A 16,195-nucleotide genomic window follows, 5' to 3' on the forward strand; every position below is an offset into this window, starting at 1 on the left:
TTCTAGAAGGTAGACAACATTTGAAGATGTGCAATTAAAGCTTGATTTTATGAGAAAAATGAAATCACTCGCAACATTTTTAACCGAGGTGTCTTTTTGCATATGATTTCACGCCTCACACCTGGGTCGAGAGCAAGGATGTGGTTATGCCGGATGCGTGTTGTCGAATTTTTTTTTTGTTACGTTTGTATGTTACCCTTGGTGCATTCCGGAATATTTTCTTCGGGTGCTCATACACGTAAGTATGGACTGGTATATGCGCAGAATATTGCATATGCTTGGATGGTCATTGTAGTGTTTCATTACAAAAAAAAAACGTTGGCGTTCAGTGTTGGCCTTTGGTCGTTTCATGAGCACATCATTGCGGTTTAAAGTACTTGCTTTTCCGAGAGCCACATTGAGGAACTAACCGAGATATTCTTTAAACTAGTGTTGCTTTCAATGATTGTAGTTCGTTTGAGTAGTCATTATCATCTCTACATATTTTTCTAAGCCATGTCGCCTGTCCTACAAATATCTCTTGCTTACAGTGTCTTTCTTCTTCAGAAACAAAATATTTAAACCCCGGCTAGTGATTACTGCGCTGCCAAGGCGGAGACAAGTCCACTTGTCGAAACATTGGCTCGACTGTGGCTCCCCCCTCTACCCTTGTTCAGTGCTATTTCATGTACTGCTTTAGAAACGTCAAAAGGTGGCTTGTCCTATAAGATTTCCTCAACTATATCCGGAACGCGAAATGTCTTCAAAATGTGAGTCTTCATATTGGAGATCTCAAATACCAAGAAAGCAAGGAAGGTAATTTGGCAATACACATATTCGTTGCTGCTTGTCACGAATGGTAATTATTGACTTGACGTTAAGAACAGGGTGTGTGCATGTGAACAAGGTGTATAGTTACCAGTTACCTTTGGGTTCTTGGAAAGGGCATGGCATTTTAAAAGCACTCAGTAATTCAAAACTCAGAGCAGGTGATCAAAGGAGATTTCTTTATTTCTCTGTATTCAAACAAGCTGGTACCTTAGGGACAATCTTCCAATGGCGTCTTCCAACCGTTTGCGCACTTCTGGATCCAGTTTTGTAAATCCTTTACAAGCATTAGGGCCCATAATGTAATCTCCGTAATATTTGTGGTAACCAGTGGCTTTTATAGCTTCGGCAACCATTTTCTGCATGTCATCTGACACCGTCTTTGGCTTCGAATATAACAGTATAAACTGGTTATGCCATCCTGAAAGAAGAAATACAGAGCACTCATTCGTCATTAGCTTCGAGCTGCAGTGACATTCTTGTTGAACGCTTTCAAATGCAGGCAACCTTACATGCGTGCAACTAAGTAGGCAGGAACAACAGAAAAGGACAAAGGCGACAGCCCTTCTCTTCTTATTCGGGAAACTACATGCGTGCATTCGTATGCGTGTCTAACCGTCTAAAAAAATTACAGGCCTGCGCTTAAGCCTGCTAGAGAGCTGAAACGTGAAAAGGCAACTACAGAACTGTTTTCACTAACTCTACTGTCATTGTCATTCCTACTACCACATCACTATCGCTACTATAATCATTAGAGACTTTTAGTTTAGCACTGCCGCTTACCGCGGCCGTCTACCGCTACCGCGCACCTTCAGCACAGCACGCGCTAATTGGTTCCCGCGTGCGGCGTCCGCCAAAATTTGACAGGAACGTGGCGCCATCTGTCGCCATTGAGGTGATCTGCGCATGCGTACTGACGCTCGCGCGGTAGCGTTAGACGGTAGCGGTAAGCGGTAGCGCTGAACTGAATGTCTCTATTATCATATCAATACACCGTAATTGTCACCGATAGATGCTTACCTGTCATTATCACTAACTGCCTCAACTTTCTCTGCTATCAGCCTCGTGCTAACCTAGGACAATTACGATCGGTTTCTTACGAGCTCGGCGTGCAGTAGCGGTTTATGAGCTCAGATGGGGGTCAGAAAAATAGTGGTACGATTCCCGGTGGAGACGTTCTTGTATTGGTTTCATGGTAAACATGCGCGAAAAGACGAACACAGCAGAGAAGACAACACGACACATGCACTCACTCGCAATCGAATGGCCTATTTGGAAACACAACTATAAGAACACAAAAGAGGGGAAGGTACAAACAAAACAAGATGCCTCAAAACGGGATCATAATCAGGATGTGGAAACATGTCTGCATTGCTGCACGTTTTCTCATGCGTGTGTTTGTGTCGGGAAAGAAGGATGTGAAAAGGTATCCTCTCTGGACTGTTGCAGGTATCGCTGCCACATCCACTACGCTAGGAAAACGCCCAGCGAGCAATGTGATTGCGGCTATGGAGCCCTCGTTCTAAAGGTCTGTAGTCACAGTATTCAGATATGTGGCGCAACAAACACAAACACAAGAGAAGGGACACAGCCACAGCGCCGGGTCGATATGTGAGACATTTCCAAGAAACGTGGTCGCTCTTAGAGTGTCGCGACTCTGTAGGCAACACGATAGCAGTAGCTGAAGTCCTGTTCGAAGCATCTCTCGGTACGTATGCGTGCAAAAGCCCCGGAAGGGGCGGCAGTTTCAGCGCGCTAGGGTGGAATGAGAAAAGGCCCCCGTTAACTTTGCGGTTGTGTTCGTGCTTCCGCATTACCACATCTAGCAGTCTTCAATGTCTCTATCAAACGGTTTTCTGCAAACGAATAAGTTATAATCTTAGCTCTGGCACAGACCATAGTTTGTATTTAACTGATGCAAGCGCACTGAACATACTGTAGAATTAACGGCTTAACGCAATCGTCTCTACGTTGTTTCTTCTACAAGCACCTTCCGTCCAGCAGATTCAAACTAAACGCACGTAAAATGAGCTCACCTAAACTTTTCCCATTTTCATGCGTCCTAGAACCTTCTAGAACCCTGCCTGTAACGATCCCGCCCGGGATTGACAGTATTCCTAAATAAAATAAATAAATAAATTTCGAACTACATTTATGTATATATATATATTGTGTGTGTGTGTCCCCGCTAATTTGGATCAAGATTTAAAAATTTACAGTTAGCCCTAGCAGAGTTAACCTAATCTAATTCAGAACTGTTAGAGTCGCCTATGCTAACCTCCAATATTTTTTCGTTCTCTAAAGTAATTAAATCATCATCAGCCTGACTATACCCTCTGCAGGGTGAAGGCCTCTCCCATATTTCTCCAGTTAACCCGGTTCTGTGCTAGCTGCATCCACTTGACCCCTGCGAACTTCTTAACCTTACCCGCCCACCTAATTTTCTGCCGCCCCCTGCTACGCTTTCCTTCCCTTGGAATCCAGTTTGTTACCCTCAGCGGCCATCGGTTATCTTCTCTTCGCACTACATGTCCTGTCCATGCCCATTTCTTCTTCTTAATTTCCACTAGAATGTCGGTAACTTGAGTTATTTCTCTGACCCACTGTGCACGCTTCCTATCTCTTAATGTTACCCCTACCATTTTTCGTTCCATAGCCCTCTGGGTTGTCCTCAACTTAAGTAGAACTCTCTTGGTTAGCCTCCACGTTTCAGCTCCATAGGTGAGTACAGGTAAGATGCCACTGTTGTATACTTTCCTCTTGAGCGATAGCGGTAAGCTGCTAGTCATAATCTGCGAGTGCTTGCCAAATGCGCTCCATCCCAATCTTATTCTTCTGGTTATTTCCTTTTCATGGTCAGGATCTGCGGTTACTACCTGTCCTAAGTAGACAGATTCGCCTACTACTTCCAGGGCTTCGCTACCAATCGTCAACTACTGGTCCTTCCCGAGGCTGTTGAAAATTACCTTATTCTTCTGCATATTGATTTTCAGGCCTACCTTTCTACTTTTCCTGTCTACGTCACCAATCATTCTTTGCAGTTCATCTCCTGAGTTAGTTAGCAAGGCAATGTCATCAGCAAATCGCAGATTACTGAGGTTTTCTAAATCTACCCTTTTCCCTAACTGCTCTCATTCCAAGTTTATGAATACATCTTCTACGCAAGCCGTAAATAGTACCGGGGAAATCGTGTCTTCTTGCCTAACACCTTTCTTTATGGGAATTTTGTTACTTCCTTTATGCAGAACTATGGTTGCTGTGCAGCCAATCTATAATAATTTCCAGCACATTCACAAACGGCTCGTCTACCCTCTGATTTCGCAATGCCTGCATCACCGCCGAGGTTTCTACTGAGTCAAATGCTTTTTCGTAATACTGAATGATATGTATAAGGGCTGGTTATATTCCGAGCATTTTTCTATCACCTGGTTGACGGTATGGATATGATCGATAGTATAGAGTACCTTTTCCGAAACCCTGCTTGATCCTTTGCTTAATTGTAGTCTAAGGTTGTCCTGATTCTATTAGCGATTACCTTAATAAATACCTTACACGTAACAGAAAGTAAGCTGATTGGTCTGTAATTGTTAAGGTCCTTAGCGTCCCCTTTTTTATGAATGAGGATAATGTTTGCATTCTTCCATGGTTCCGGTACCGTCGATGACACCGGGCACTGCGTATACAGGGTGGCCAGTTTTTTCTAGCACGATATCCCCCCGTCCTTTAACAAATCTATAGTTATCTGATCCTTTACAGCTGCTTTCCCCATTTTCATAGTTTGTATTGCTTTCTTAATCTCGTGCTTCGTCACTGATGGAACATCTGACTGTTCTTCCCTACCGCCAATTTCATTACGGTCCTGACTACTTTGGCTACTGTAGAGATCAGTATAGACCTCCTCAGCTACTTTGACTATCTTGTCCATATTCGTGATGACGTTGCCCGCCTTGTCCCTTACCGCATACATCTGATTTTTGCCTGTGCCCAATTTCTTCATCACCGCTGTAAGGCTTCCCCCGCTCTTTACAATGTTGCGTTTCGCAACCGACAAGTGTGACAGCTGATGCGGTCAACGCGTAGCAACAGGCAAAGCAGCGAGCGTTTCGGCCATTTCGGCGCCGTCCGGTCGACCGCCCAACGCTGTCTCCCACGAACGTGTATCTTCGTGTCCGTGCCACGCGCCGAGTGTGTGTGCAAACGCTGGCCAAGCCCGGCGCTCGAGAAGAATGCGTCGCCCTCGCCCGTCTGCAAGAGGTGGAGGAGATTCGGTTTTAATCGGCGAGAAGTCCGAAGTGACGCTGTTAAGCGAGGTGAACTGCATGCCGACCCAAGTAGCTGTAGGAGATACAGTTCCATCATATGAGTGTGGGGAACTATCAGTAACTGAACCGCCTCTCGAGTCGAAAGCAGAAGCTTGTGTAGAGCGCGACGGAGATGGAAACCAGCTAGGAAATGACAGAATCGCTGATTCCGAAATCAGCTGTGTGGTAGAGCAGGGCACGTCGAAAAACAAAGTGTCTATCAAGAAAACTGCGCAGCCCAAGAGTTGTGATCGGCCAGGGCAAACACACGATGAGTGCGCGTACGCTGCGAAGGCGACAGCGAGTGACCAAAGCAGAGTCAGCATCGTTCATGCCCCGATACCACGCTAGGTTTTATTCACGAAAGCAGCAACCCCAGCGCGAACGCGGATGCGGCACACATGCCCCTCATGCTATCCGAAGCGCCACAGCTGTCGAAGGGGCCTGATCGTGCGCCGGTTAGCGCTGAGCGAGACGACAGACTGAGTGGCTAGCCGCCAGATCAAATTCCTAGCAGGGGGACTGACGTGAGCTGTTGTTTGGATTTGACTGAAAGTATGTCATGCGCTGCTGGTCGCGATGCAGACGCGGCGCCGCACTTTGACCACTTCTACGACACCGGTGCCCTACTAGCTCCGGTTACCGCTAGCTTGTCAGAGATGGCATCAAAAGAAAGCAGAAAGCCGGTATTCAAGTGCTGCCACCGGAAAAAGCGGAAAGGTAGGCGCGAGAAAGATGGCTGCCATCGTAAGGAGAGCAAACTCAAACGATTGCGAAAAGAAAACAGAAAGCCTGTGTTCCATTGCTGCCGTAGAAAAAGCGAAAAGCCAGGCGCGCGAAAGAATGGAGGAAGTTGAAGCTATCGCGAAAGAGAAAGCGACTATCCGAAAGGCACAAATGCGCCCGTGCCGAGAAAATGCATGACTGGTGCGCAAAGCGTAAGGAGAGGGATAGGTTGTTAAGAAAAGCAGATGATTCATGCTCATGTGTTTCTTAGCACAGAAACCGGAAGGTAACGTTGTTCCGTGAAACGGACAGTCGAAGCTTTAGTGAAAAAGGTGATCTCAACGGTAACGCCGATGGCTTAAGTCGGAGCCCCTAACGTGAGAAGAATCCTGTTTTCACTTCTTGATGTTTTTCTTCCTGACATAGGATTTTGAACATATTGTCTTGAATATCTTTGTTGGAAGCGATGTTTTTTTTTTTTTTTGAAAATGCATTTTTCAAATTTGTGGACTCGTTCCAAGTGCTGCTGAGCTACCCCTTAAGGTAAATGGGTCTATAAGAGGGAAATAGCCTGGCATGGCTTAGTGATGTGCCGTGCTTGCTGGCTGAACGGTTGAGCTTTTAGCGTGAATGTGACGTTGTGGGTTGTAAAAAAAAACTCTCCCGAAGACGATTTGCAGAGTTCCTTGGGAACCAGAACATGCCAAGGAAGTCTTCTGGCTGTTTGGGCTCAAGAGAAGCAGAGTCGGACGACCCCGGCTAGCAGCAACATCCCAATCCCTCCGGACAGCGGATGCAGTCCCCTGCCCTTCGGGATCGCCCTTCCCCAGCGGGGCACTCTGCTACGTTTCGCCACCGACAAATGTGACAGCTGATGCGGCCACCGAGTAGCAACAGGCAAAGCAGCAAGCGTTTCGGCGCCGTCCGGTCGACCGCCCAACGCTTCCTCCCGCCGCGAACGTCTCTCTTCGTGTCCGTGTCACGCGCCGAGTGTGTGTGCGTGCGTGTGTGTGCAAACGCTGGCCAAGCCCGGCGCTCGAGGGAGAGTGCGTCACCCTCGCCTGTTCGCAGGAGGTGGAGGAGACTCGGTCGCGCCACCGGCGATTGAGTCATCTCGCCTGATTCAAACTTGCGGGCTCTCCTTTTACCTCTGAACTGAGAAGCCAATAAAAAGCAGCGGCAGACTCCGCTGCAACAGGGACTACTCAAGGCGTCGCAGAGACGATGCTAGACGCCAGCTGTGTGAGAGCGTCAGTATTCTCTCCGGGTCAGCTTCTCTGCCCGTTCCTTCATGATGTTGTATTAAACGTTGTTTTTTTAGAAGATGCCTCGCCTTCGCTGCGACCGTTGATGTCCGCTGAGCCGCGGAGCTGCCATGCCAACGCTACCGATGGGGCCGCGAGCCGTATCTAACTGGCGTCAGCGGTTGGATGAACCAGGCGAGGCCCCGAAATCTAATAACAGCATGCTCAATTTTCTCCATGTCATACGTCCTTATATCGGCCACTTTGCGCTTATTATTTAGCTTTGATATCTCTGTCAATTCTGTCTGGTCTGTTGGATTGGAAGCTTTCATACTCTGGCGTTTCTTAATAAAATATTTCGTCTCCTTAGAGAAATTACCGGTATCCTCTCTAACTATCCTACCGCCTACTTCTACCGCGCACTCAGTAATGATACCTTTGAAATTATTGTTTATTTCTTCTACAGTAATGTCACCAACCTCAGTTTGAGCTGAATATCTATTCTTTAGCGAGATCCTGAACTCTTCGGCCCTTCCCCTCATCGCTAATTCGTTGATGGACTTCTTTCTTACTAATCTGTTGCGTTCCTTCGTCAGATTTAGACTAATTCGGAACCTCACCGTCCTGTGGTCACTGCATTCTACTTTGCCGATTACCTCTACATCTTGCATAATGGTGGGGGTGGAACACAGTATGAAGTCAATTTCATTTTTAGCCTTCCCGTTAGAACTTTTCCTTTTCCATTTCCGGTTCTTCCGTTTGCTGAAGAAGGTATTCATGATTCTTAAGTTGTTGCGCTCTGCAAACTCAACTGGTAACTCCCCCCTGCTATTCATAGAGCCAATGCCATAGTCACTTACTGCCCGGTCTCCTGCCTGCTTTTTCGCTACCTTGGCATTGAAGTCGCCCATTAATACAGCATACTGCTTCTTTATTTTCGCATTCCGGATTCTACATCTTCGTAGAAGCTTTCAACTGCTTGGTCATCATAAGTACATGTAGGTGCATTGGCCTGTACAACCTTCCGTTTATACCGCTTATTAAGCCTTATTACGATGCCTGCCACACTCTCATTAATACTATAGAATTAATCTATATTACCCGCTATAAACTTATTGACAAGGAAACCTATTCCTATAGTTCTCGCCTCTCCGGTAAACCTCGATAACACAGTACATGCCCATCCTTCAGTACAGTATATGCCTCATTCGGCCTCCTAACCTCACTAAGCCCTATGACATCCCATTTCATGCCCTCTAGTTCCTCTAACAGCACTGCTAAACTAGCTTCACTAGCTAGGGTTCTAGCGTTAAACGTTGCCAGGGTCAATTTCCAATGGCGGCCTGTCCAGCGGAGCCAGGAATTCTTAGCACCACCTGCCCAATATCTTCATGGGGTGCTTTGAAACAGTGCTGCTTGATATTTGTCCGTTAAAATTGTTATCGTACAGACGTTTTATTGATGAGATTTTTATAATTTTGCAGCACGGCGAGGAACAACTCCTTCTCTTTATTGCAGATTTCAATAATTTTCATCCATCAATCACTTTTACGCGCTCGTACTCTGCTTTAACTATTAGTTTTCTTGATGTGACTCTTTGCCTTTATAGGCAACATACTGATTGCCAACAGTATATTTACTTTAACAGAAGCCATGTGAAGCATTGCAAAACCAGTATTCCATACAGTCAAGCCGTTCGGTTTAAAAAGATATGTTCCAAACCATCTGGCTTCTATGTTAATTGTGAACCACTTCGACGCGTTCTAACTAAACAAAATTATCCTGCAATGTTAATCGACGATGCGTTAAACGCGCAGACGGACTTGACCGCGAGTCGTTAATTTATTCAACAAACGATCCTGTCTCGAAACAGCAAACTAACTTGGTTTTAACCTACTCGGCCTCTCTTCCTAACGTAATAGGTATTCTAAAGAGAAATCACAACATCCCGATGCAAAGTGACCGCCTAAAAGACACTTTCCGGGAACCGCGCCGTGCTGTATTCAGACGAGATAAAAATTTGCGTGATATTTTGACTTCTTCGATAACCAGTCGTCCCGGTTTATTGACTGTGCACCATGCAATAAATCTCGCTGTAAAATATGTTCCCAAATGAAAGCTTCATCAGTAGCTGCACAGCTTCCAACTACCTTATAATAATTAAAGCCAACTTCACCTGTGACACTGCTAATGTAATTTGCCTGCTTGAATGTTCCGCCTGCCAGCTCCAGTGTATAGGGCAGGCTGCAACGTCTTTTTGATTGCGCGTTAACAATCACAAGGTGCACAGTGCAAGCCTACGCAACCTACCACTGTCCAAGCATGTAAGCATTCAGGGTCCTTCATTTGATCAAATATAGATCACCGCCTTGGAATCTAGGTTTCGATCACACTACGCCCGTGAAGTCAGAGAATCATTTTTAATTAACAAGTTTAAGGCTGTATCCATCATCATCATCATCATCATCATCAGCCTGATTATACCCACTGCAGGGCGAAGGCCTCTCCCATATTTCTCCACTTAACCCGGTTCTGTGCTAGCTGCGTCCACTTGACCCCTGCGAACTTCTTAATCTCATCCGCCCACCTAACTTTCTGCCGCCCCCTGCTACGCTTTCCTTCCCTTGGAATCCAGTTTGTTACCCTCAGCGACCATCGGTTATCCTCTCTTCGCACTACATGTCCTGCCCATGTCCATTTCTTCTTCTTAATTTTAACTTGAGTTATTTCTCTGACCCACTCTGCGCGCTTTCTATCTCTTAATGTTACCCCTACCATTTTTCGTTCCATAGCCCTGTATTGTGAGGTATTAACGAGAGCCTAGGAAAGCTTTGTCCTAGTAACACTATTTCTGATTTCTGCAACTTCAGTAGATCAGCAGGAAAATTACTGATATTTTATTATTCCCTTCTCTCTCTCTCTCTGTCTCTCTTTTTTTTTTGTAAGTGTACGTTTTGTGACCACCTCAGTGTCTGCAGTTTAGCCACGTGCCTTGGTATGCTTACTAATTCGATGAATGGTGATGCACTGTTGCGCACGCGTGGGCTCCGTAGAATTCTCGATAATGTCGCACCCCACGTGTTATTATTTTCTTGTTACTTTACACCAGTTGCAATCTGCATCATGACGCATGCGTGACTGCACTACTGTTCCCGATATTAGTTTTGGGTTCTCATTAAATAGTCACCGTCATCAGAACTGATACTGATAGACCTCGCGTATAAATTTAGGACACTTCCTGCAACATAGTTTCTTCCGACGAAGGCCGGTCCCGCGGCCGAAATGTCAATACATTCTTTTCTTCACCACGTCTGACTTTTTGAACGTATATATAAATATGGATAGCAGTATTTGTAGCTATTGTGTATCAAATCTGAGCTTCGTACTCACCAGGATCAACACGCCAACACTTGTGGAAAAGGGCCCATTCAGAATAGTCTGTTCCCATGAACTTGTAGTAGGCGGGGGGGTACTTCAGAATCTTGTCAGCTAAAAATAGATACGTCACACCAATTAAAAAAAATCAGGCAAACAAGCCGCCAAAAATTACAAGCCTGTACTTACGTTTGCTTAAGACCAGAAATGGCGAAATGGCTAAAGTCACTTTACATGACTGTTTTCATTAAGTGACTGAAGTGTCCTGCCAACCTGAGGTTGACGAGAACTGGTACTTTGGCCAGGCAGTTGCACTATATGTGCTCCTCTTTTATATACAAAAAATTTTGAAGTGCATATTTACACAAGTTTCCAAAAGCCATGGCAAACACTGAATATGGCTGGACAGTCTTCCTGGGAGAGAGACCTACCGATTCCGCAGGGCGCCAAATGAATACCAGGATCCGAGCTAGAACAACCAATTCTTCTTCAGCACCTTCCGTTCATGCCTCGGTTTCCCACCCCTTGGTTTGAAGGCTCCAATCCGTGGGCATGAGCTGCTTGATTGAGACAGGAAACTTTTACCCTCAGCTGTGGCTGGCCGCAGTGGCCAGAAGTGTTTCCACGCTGGTAACAACACAAATAATCAAAGGTTCCAAAACAGGCCGGGGCTATGCCTAGCTTTCCCTAGGACGGCTACCACTTGTGTCTCTGTACCCCACAGCCACCCTGCGCAGTTTCTTGGCGCACCCTTTCCCTATTTTATGGCCACCCATCTCGTGGGGTTCCCGAAGATGCACGTTCTCAGCGCCTTCTCGGCCCTAACCAGACTGGTGATCGTTGAAGATTCCTCACGGCTATTCGACTAGGGCACCTGCCAGAGCCGCTACGTCTCACGGTAGTTTCTCCTTTGCTATACTCCGTTTCATGCATCAGTGCAACACTGCCAAAGCTACAGCTCTTGTTTGCGTTCTCTGCATCCGCGATGAAAAATAGTGCCTGCTCTTGACGAGAGGAAATAATAGTTATTTTGTCTGAAGCTTAATACATCTTACATTTGACATCAACTTCATAAAGATCACCTTTTTTACAGAGAAAGGATCGGATGCGGTGAATTTGTATGCTTTTTATGTCGTTATCGTTCATGTCGCGTTTTCGCTGCCCCACAACTTTGCCAGCTGTGGCACTAGATGGCGCTGGCTGTGCCCTCCACGCTGCGCATCTCTTTTTGAGAAAATGGTTCTTCGGTGCGCATTTTTTCTATAAGATCCGCACTGCGAAGATGTGTAGGCATGCGAAGCAAGTTATTGCAAACGCGTATGCTCGGAATAGAGCCCGTTTCCGCAGGAACCACTCGGCTACAAAACGAGCGCGTAGTGATGCGCCTCCTTTTTTTTTTCTTGCGGACTACTTGCGTAGCTTTCGCTGCGTTGCACCTGATGTATGAAACGGAGTATAGACCTTTTCAATAGGACACCCGGTACGCGACTCCACTGCGGTGGCGATCCGCGGACTATACCGTCGCTCCACGGCGTATTATCGCGTGCTACACCGCTCGCGCCTTTCTTCGAACGCGATAATCCGGAGCGGACAGGCCACTTTAGGTCTATTCAAAGCTTGCTCCCTCATCCCATTCAAGGATTCAGGACGCCCGACCTCCCAACATTGCGTCTGGGATGGCGGGATTTGTCCGTGTCTTTCAGCTGCAGATTTCGCGTTCTTTCGCACGGCTAGTTGAAGCTAGCCTTTACAAACAACATCGGCATTCTCATCCCTACCATCATCATCATCATCATCATCACTAGCGCTACTATCATCAATATCAACTAAATGTATTGTCACTGTCATCGCAATACCATCATTATCACTAGCAGCGTCATTATCATCGCTACTATAGTCAATGCCATTATAACTTCATCGTCTTTGTAATCGCTATACTAGAATCCTCATACTAGAAAAGGAGAATTACTCAGCTGGTATTTGGAAGCATAGTGGATCAATTCATGGCGGAGGCAGCTTTTTTTTATTATTATTCATGCAACCCTCGGACTCACCAACCCGGGGTGGTACACCCAGCGGACGGACACGAACGCCACCATGAGTTTAGAAAAGCTTTCGAATTAAAATTCCTAGCATAGCGAAACCAGCATGGCGAGAGAGCGCGAGATCAGCTGAGCGCTGCAGTTTAACTGCTTTCCACTAGGTTCTGAACTCTCGCCTAAAGAGCATAGACAAAGAGGACTATCATCATCATCATCAGCCTGATTATACCCACTGCAGGGTGAAGGCCTTTCCCATATTTCTCCACTTAACCCGGTTCTGTGCTAGCTGCATCCACTTGACCCCTGCGAACGTCTTAATCTCATCCGCCCACCTAACTTTCTGCCGCCCCCTGCTACGCTTTCCTTCCCTTGGAATCCAGTTTGTTACCCTCAGCGACCATCGGTTATCCTCTCTTCGCACTACATGTCCTGCCCATGTCCATTTCTTCATCTTAATTTCCACTAGAATGTCGTTAACTTGAGTTATTTCTCTGACCCACTCTGCACACTTTCTATCTCTTAATGTTACCCCTACCATTTTTCGTTCCATAGCCATCCGCGTTGTCCTCAACTTAAGTAGAACTCTCTTGGTTAGCCTCCACGTTTCAGCCCCATAGGTGAGTACAGGCAAGATGCAACTGTTGTATACTTTCCTCTTGAGCGATACCGGTAAGCTGCTAGTCATAATCTGCGACTGCTTGCCAAATGCGCTCCCTCCCAATCTTATTCTTCTTGTTATTACTATACTATTACTATACATCTTACTCAAAACATAGGAAGAAATTGTCGCTTTCCGGGAAGAAAATTTCTGGGGATGAGGGTGGGAGTGCGGAGGAAGGAGTAAAATCATGCACCGATCTATAGAGAAAATTTCATTCGCAAAACATCTGGCGAAATATTTTGACTTTCGTTTACCACTCGCTGCCTCACACCGATGATAAAATTTACCGCTGGAAGCGGGGATGTTTGAAAAATATCACCGAGTTCCTGTGGTTTCATACATCAGGCCTGGAAATCTTCGCAGTGCGCATCTTATAGAAAAAATATGCTCCTAAGAGGCAGTCGAGGTCGCTGCATTGCTCCGCGCAGAGGGCACCGCTGGCAGGGTTGCGGAGCAGCGAAAACGCGACACGGACGAAAACGACAAACAAAACATACAAATTCCCCGAATCCGATCTTTTCTCCCTAAAAACAAAGGTGCTTTTTATGGAGTTGATGGTAAATGTAAGATATATATTAAGCTTTCAGACAAACAAACTATTATTTCCTCTCGTCAAGAGCAGGCACTGTTTTTTATCGCAGACGCGGGGAGCGCAAACAAGAGCTCTAGCTTTGCCAGTGTTGCACTTGATGCGTAAAACGGAGTATAGCAGCGCTAAGTCTCAATTTAGGACCCAGTTAATGAATATGATTGTGCAGTGCCTTCCAGTTAATCAGCTGTTCTTGCACCAACTGGTAAAATTGTTTCTCCTATCTAAAAACCAACATATTCTCGGTTAGTTTGACTATGTTAATATCTGGTAGGCAATAGATAATAATCTTTGGTAATGTGCACGAAGGCTAGACATTAGGACAGGAGTAGCAGCCAGCAACTCATTTAAACCTACCTCCAGTTCAGTTAATTTCTTCTCTTATTTCTCTGTTTGTAGCGAACCATTCAGAATTGTGTGCACACAAAGCTAGAATCGATACAAAAAAGCGCTGCAGGTATATGTCCATCAACTATGGTTACCGATCCAGTGTATCTGGTTTAAAATAAGAACATTTCCTCCCTCCTTTAGCTATGTTTGAAACGGAAAAAATGGCGCTAATGAAACAAGAACAAGAAGGAACGTAAGCTAGCAGGACTGGCGCCGTCTGAGGCAACAAACAACCCTGCATTCGTTGCACCACAGCCTGCCACTATTTCCTGCTCTACCCTTTCTGTGCTAGATTTTAGAAACATCTCCAATTTCAGACGGTAACTTTTGCAGGTTTTCCAGTGTTCTCAAAAGAAACTTCTAGGAGGAGGGGAGGAGGAAACAACTTTATTTAACGCATTACATTAAGCGTTAAGAATGTCCTAGGCCAGGGTCACCAAGGCCAACTGATCTTGCAGCTGGTCAGAGGCTAACCAAGCCCGCCACGTTGGGGGAGGAGGATGTGGAAAGTGAGGAGATTGGATGGCGACAGGGCATGAAAAGATGCAATGCTCCAAGTTTGCATAGTGTTCTGGGCAATTTGGGCATGCAGGGGAATGTATGATCCTGTATAGAAAAGATCGGGCAGGAGTAAGCAGTGTATTTAGTTGTATGCGTCTAAAACGTCTACGTTGCGCACATTACGAAAGCCTTCAATGGCGCGTTCTTTGAAACAACCACTAGTTTGCCCTATGTAAACGAGTCAAAGAAATCTGGTACACCGCTCGGGATCAAAATATAGTGAACTTCGTGTGGTATTTAATACCGCAAACTTCTCATTCATTTGGCTTATCTAGGGAGCTAATTTTCGAACGTTTTGAAGGTGCGGGAAGGACAACTTACACCTCGTATTTACTTGTAACTTTTGGGATGCCATGGGAAACGTTATGATTTAAAAGAATAATCTGCAGCGGTTTCTTTCTTGTTACCGGATTTTTTTTCCAAGTTGCTTGACCACTGCAGGAGCATTTCACAAACAGCCACAATCTAGGGGGTTGGGTACCCTGCTTCCTTCAACCTCTGAAGCTGGGCGACAAAAATCGAAGACATCATGTGATGGCAGGATTTACTAAAGCATTCAGCAGAGAATTGGTAAATATCTTTCATTTAACGATCTTTGAATCATCATCATTATCAGCTGGACTATACCCACTATAGGGCGAAGGCCTCTCCCATACTCCTCCAATTAACCCGGTCCTGTGCTAGCTGCATCCACTTGACCCCTGCGAACTTTTTAACCTCGTTCGCCAACCTAAATATCTGCCTCCCCCTGCTACGCTCTGCGTCCCTTGGAATCAAATTTGTTACTCTAAGTGACTAATCGGTTGTCCTATCTACGCACTGCATTGCCAATTGCCCATTGATTTCCACAAGAATGTTATATTTACTCGAGTTATTTCTCTTACCCACCTGCACGCTTCCTATCTCTTAACGTTACACCTGCCATTTTTATTTCCATAGCCCTCTGCGTTGTCCTCAGCTTAACTATAACCCGTTCCCTTGGCCTCCACGTCTCAGCCCCACAGGTGAATACAAGTAAGATGCAACTGTTGTATACTTTCATCTTGTGCGATACCGGTAGGCTGCTAATCATAATCCGCGAATACTTGCCAAATGCGCTCCATTCCAATCTTGCTCTCCTAGTTATTTTCCTTTTATGGTCCATATGGACGGTTACTACCTGTCCTAACTAGCCATATTCGCCTACCCATACCAGTGCTTCGCTACCTATTGTGACTGCTGTTCTTTCCTGAGGCTCTTGAAATTTGCCTTATTCTTGTGCATATTGATTTTTCATATTGGCCTGTAATTTCTGAAGTCCTTAGCATCCCATTGCTTATAAATGAAGACAATGTTAGTGTTCTTCTATGACTCCGGTGCCTTCGACGACATCATACATTGTATATACAGGGTGGCCAATTTTTCTAGCATGATATCCCCCGTCCTTTAACAAATCTTTTGTTACCTGTTCCTCCCCAGCTGCTTTTCCCCTTTTTATAGTTTCTAAAGCTTCCTTAACC

At 45.7% G+C, this 16,195-nt stretch overlaps 1 protein-coding gene across 1 annotated transcript in view; it reads right to left on the reverse strand.

Annotated features, from left to right (window-relative positions):
• Positions 1-971: 971 nt before the first annotated feature.
• Positions 972-16,195, reverse strand: part of LOC146173699 (uncharacterized) — a 67,491-nt gene continuing 52,267 nt past the window's right edge. The window contains exons 4-5 of the mRNA XM_084584536.1: positions 10,469-10,567; positions 972-1,228 (exon numbers count right to left, since the gene is read on the reverse strand). Coding sequence (XP_084440662.1) covers positions 1,002-1,228; positions 10,469-10,567 — 326 coding nt within the window. The 3' untranslated portion in view covers positions 972-1,001. The remainder of the gene's footprint in view (positions 1,229-10,468; positions 10,568-16,195) is intronic.

This window comes from Amblyomma maculatum, chromosome 11, assembly GCF_055883805.1.
Source record: "Amblyomma maculatum isolate TAMU_Amacu chromosome 11, ASM5588380v1, whole genome shotgun sequence".
Taxonomy (NCBI): Eukaryota; Metazoa; Arthropoda; class Arachnida; order Ixodida; family Ixodidae; genus Amblyomma; species Amblyomma maculatum.